Source organism: Clupea harengus, chromosome 19 (genome assembly GCF_900700415.2).
Source record: "Clupea harengus chromosome 19, Ch_v2.0.2, whole genome shotgun sequence".
In the NCBI taxonomy this organism is placed as follows: Eukaryota; Metazoa; Chordata; class Actinopteri; order Clupeiformes; family Clupeidae; genus Clupea; species Clupea harengus.
In genome coordinates, this window is record NC_045170.1 from 5,862,173 (window position 1) to 5,867,172 (window position 5,000).

Sequence of the window (5,000 nt, forward strand, 5' to 3'; positions counted from 1 at the left end):
ACTCTGAGATTCTTCTGAATGAAGAGTGCATTACAAATTAAATGAATTATTATTATTATTATTATTATTATTATTATTATTATTATTCTCACTGTCTCACTCCTCTCACTCCTCTCACTGTCTCACTCCTCTCACTGTCTCACTCCTCTCACTCCTCTCACTGTCTCACTCCTCTCACTCCTCTCAATGTCTCACTGTCTCACTGTCTCACTGTCTCACTCCTCTCACTGTCTCACTGATCTCACTGTTCTACTGTCTCAATGTCTCACTGTCTCACTGTATCACTCCTCTCACTGTCTCACTCCTCTCACTGTCTCACTGTTCTACTGTCTCACTGTCTCACTCCTCTCAATGTCTCACTCCTCTCACTGTCTCACTCCCCTCACTCCTCTCACTGTCTCACTCCCCTCACTCCTCTCACTCCTCTCACTGTCTCACTCCCCTCACTCCCCTCACTCCTCTCACTCCTCTCAATGTCTCACTCCTCTCACTGTCTCACTCCCCTCACTCCTCTCACTCCTCTCACTGCTCTCACTGTCTCACTGTCTCACTCCCCTCACTCCTCTCACTCCTCTCACTGCTCTCACTGTCTCACTGTCTCACTCCTCTCAATGTCTCACTCCTCTCACTGTCTCACTCCCCTCACTCCTCTCACTCCTCTCACTGCTCTCACTGTCTCACTGTCTCACTCCCCTCACTCCTCTCACTCCTCTCTCTGTCTCACTCCTCTCACTGTCTCACTCATCTCACTGTCTCACTCCTCTAACTGTCTCACTGTCTCACTCCTCTCACTCCTCTCACTCCTCTCACTGTCTCACTCATCTCACTGTCTCACTCCTCTAACTGTCTCACTGTCTCACTGTCTCACTCATCTCACTGTCTCACTCTTCTCCCTGTCTCACTGTCTCACTCCTCTCACTGCTCTCACTGTCTCACTCTACTCACTCCTCTCAATGTCTCACTCCTCTCACTGTCTCACTCCCCTCACTCCTCTCACTCCTCTCACTGCTCTCACTGTCTCACTGTCTCACTCCTCTCAATGTCTCACTCCTCTCACTGTCTCACTCCCCTCACTCCTCTCACTCCTCTCACTGCTCTCACTGTCTCACTGTCTCACTCCCCTCACTCCTCTCACTCCTCTCTCTGTCTCACTCATCTCACTGTCTCACTCCTCTAACTGTCTCACTGTCTCACTGTCTCACTCCTCTCACTGTCTCACTGTCTCACTCTACTCACTCCTCTCACTGTCTCACTCCTCTCACTCCTCTCCCTGTCTCACTCATCTCACTGTCTCACTGTCTCACTGTCTCACTCCTCTTACTGTCTCACTGTCTCTCACTGTCTCACTGTCTCACTCATCTCCCTGTCTCACTGTCTCACTCTTCTCACTGTTCCACTGTCTCACTGTCTCACTGTCTCACTGAAGTGGCCCTAAGGTGGAGGACTGGTCTCTTGAGCTAATCCTGATTGTCATGACCAGCTCTCCCATCTACAAGTGCCAGCTACTGATATCTGGAAAATCGGCAGTGTTGAAGCCTTACTATGACTTATGACTATGATATATTGGGTACATTTAAATTATGTATATTTTTCAAATAAATGTATGATATACTGCTGTCACCCGACATCTTGGCTATCCTTCCGCATCCTTGTGAAAACTTCAAGCCAGTTTGAGTATCCCCGACAGTGGCTCTAAATCAAGCTGTTGCCTCCAGATCTCTGAGTTTCAGTACATTCATCTCTCCACTCGTACGCAGTTTTAACAAACACACACACACACACACACACACATCTCCGCTGACAGGTTTGAAATGGCAATGCAGGCGCTGAAATTCTCCGCTTGTTTGGGCCGCTCTGAAGTTAATTCCCCGTGTGACAGTCCAAGGTGTTGAACCCCGCTGCTGCCTGAATGTCTAGGTGTGTGTGTGTGTGTGTGTTTGTGTGTGTGTGTGTATAAATGATGGATAGACTGTTGGCAGACACTGAAGTAGATGGGGAACGCTGGCCGCTAACTTTGTTTGTAGCTGATGCCAAGACGGCCCCTTCAATCTATGTGTGTTTTGCCACGATAAAGGAAGGACAGCTGGGAGTGGCTATTGTGGAGGGAGGGAGGAAAATAGAGATGAGAGAGGGGGGGAAATGAACGAGGGAATGAGAAGAAAGAAAGAGAGAGAGATGAAGTGAATTAGTGGGTTTTTTTCTGTTCTTTTAGCTTTTTTTTGTTTCATTTTTCCTTTGCGTTTTCAAGGGACCGCCTGGTGGACCGCCAGGCACAAACGGAGACAAAGGGGATTCTGGGACACCTGGAAAAGATGGAGAACCAGGAGATCCAGTAAGTCCTGTGACGTCACTGATCAGCTGACTCTGTGCACCCCCCCCCCCCCTCACACACACACACACCCTCACCCCCACCCTAAAAAAAAACATGACCTTCGTGGACTCAGTTACATTGTGTACTTACATACTTGCACATGCAGCATCTTAACCTTTAACTATGTCCAGCTGTTCCCCCGGAAGCCATCTGGTAGAGACTTTCAGGCAACACAGGTGTGAGACTGCAGCTTTATTCACGGCACCGGGGAAAGTTACAAGCAACACACGGACAAGGAACTCGTGTATTCACCAAAATGCATATTGCAGAAAGGAAGAGCATCTTTTGAAACTTACACAAAAAAGTAAAAAACTCATCTCCACCAAACACTTTAAGGTGTAATAGCACAAAAGCCACATAACAAAACTTAGATGTACTTTTGCAGTGATGATAACGGATTAAATTTGACATTGTATGCTTAGCCAACCAAGGTGCAAGGAGAGAAAGAAGAGAGAGAGAGAGAGAGAGAGAGAGAGAGAGAGTGAGAGTGTACACAGGCTGTGCAGTATTGGTTTTAGGGATTTAGATAATGCAGTGACTCACTCGTACTGATGAGTCATGCACTCCCTACTCGCTACTACAGGAAGGAAATATGTAGGCGTCAAACACAGTGAAGGTGGAGAGAGACCTCTAAATGACACCAGAGTTAAACACAGTGATGATGGAGAGAGACCTCTAAATGGCACCAGAGTAGAGTTAAACACAGTGATGATGGAGAGAGACCAGTAAATGACACCAGAGTTAAACACAGTGATGATGGAGAGAGACCAGTAAATTACACCAGAGTTAAACACAGTGATGGTGGAGAGAGACCTCTAAATGGCACCAGAGTAGAGTTAAACACAGTGATGATGGAGAGAGACCAGTAAATGACACCAGAGTTAAACACAGTGATCCTCCATGATGATGGAGAGAGACCTCTAAATGACACCAGAGTAGAGTTAAACACAGTGATCCCCCATGAAGGAGGAGAGATACCTCTAAATGACACCAGAGTTAAACACAGTGATGATGGAGAGACACCAGAGTAGAGTTTCGCAAGCGGCAGCATTTGGGTCCCATACCACTTTCAGCCTCAGCATCCATGGGGACCTGCGGTCATCTCCAGATCTCCATCTCACTCCCAATCTCTCTCCTACCCACCTCCTTCCGCAAGCCTTTACTGTCCCTCTCTCTCATCCTTTAACAATAAAAGCTAGTAAAAGCCCAAAAGGAATGCCGGTCACCAGAGGTGCGTTCAAAAAAGCAAACAAAGGAAAACCTTTGCAAACGTTTTTCAAACAGTTTTTCGTTTGCTTTGAATTCTCTGTGAATATTTGCGAACACACACACACACACACACACACACACACACACACACACACAGTCTGAGGAGATAGTTCTCGGCGAACAAACAAGGACACTGGACTAAAGGTCACCGTTTAAATTGAACAGTTCCACACACCCGTCGTCTACTGACAGCTCCACAGGCTCCAGTAAGCCCTGCAGTATCCTCAGATCCATTTTGTCCTGTTTCCTGTTGAAGAGGAACATCATCATCATCATCATCATTTCTGCCGTGCACATCTCCAAGTCAATGAAGCAGCTGTATTGACCTTCTGAATGAATGCCTCCATTAATGGAAATGTTGCTGTTTTTTAACAGGGGCCAAGAGGTCCAGGGGGATCTAAGGGCGAGAAGGTGAGTTCTCCATGGCACAGTGTGTGTGTGTGTGGTGTGTGTGTGTGTGTGTGTGTGTGTGTGTGTGTGTGTGTCTTCAGCTGCACATCTGTGTGTTTCACCAAATGTCCCTGATTTCACAAGACCGTGGGCTAGTGTTTAATGAGCAATATCCAACCTAATGATGCCATTAAACCAGTTCACCAAACAAAGCAGAGCACACATGCAGATCATTACAAGTCCCCAACACAAGACTCAGCTGTGATTGGTTTGATCATTACGATACCCCAACACAAGAATGAGCTGTGATGGGGTATCGTAATGATCAAACCAAACACAAGACTGAGCTGTGATTGGTATGTCATCCCGTAGTGTTTTATCTCACAGAGGTACTTACTAACTAGTTGCTTATTTCGTAATCACTTGACTACTCCAATATGTACACGACACTTCCATAGCAGTAGTTCTGGATTCATAGTTAGGCTCAGGTTTTTGGTAACCTTACATAATGTTATGTAAGGACATGTTCCTCCTTCAGAAGTACATATTATTATTATTATTTATTATTATTATTATTATTATTATTAAACTACTATTACTATATACTATTATTGTTATTATTATTATAATAACTATTATTATTATGATTATTATTATTATTACACCTGCTATTACTATTATTATTATTGTTATTATTATTATTACTACTACTACTACTACTACTACTACTTAGCTAAAGACACTGTACTGAGTTAATATGAAGTGGAACCCATGTCTTTATGTCGCCTCTTCTCTTCTGTTTGTGGTAGGGAGAGTCCTGTGGCCCATGTCCTGATGGTCTCGGAGGGCAGGGGACGCGCGCGGGGACAGGCGTGACCCTCCAGGCGACGCCAGGCCCTAAGGGGGAGCAGGGGGCCCCAGGGATCGGAGAGAAGGGCCCGGAGGTGAGTGTGGAGGCGTCTCAGCAGTC

The 5,000-nt window shown here is 45.9% G+C and overlaps 1 protein-coding gene across 8 annotated transcripts in view; it reads left to right on the plus strand.

Annotated features, from left to right (window-relative positions):
* col16a1 (collagen, type XVI, alpha 1) overlaps positions 1 to 5,000 on the plus strand; it is a 77,492-nt gene that overhangs the window by 9,461 nt on the left and 63,031 nt on the right. For all 8 annotated transcript variants that reach the window (XM_031586320.2, XM_031586329.2, XM_031586321.2 and 5 more), the window contains 3 exons: positions 2,249 to 2,332; positions 4,016 to 4,051; positions 4,840 to 4,974. In XM_031586320.2, coding sequence (XP_031442180.1) covers positions 2,249 to 2,332; positions 4,016 to 4,051; positions 4,840 to 4,974 — 255 coding nt within the window. The remainder of the gene's footprint in view (positions 1 to 2,248; positions 2,333 to 4,015; positions 4,052 to 4,839; positions 4,975 to 5,000) is intronic.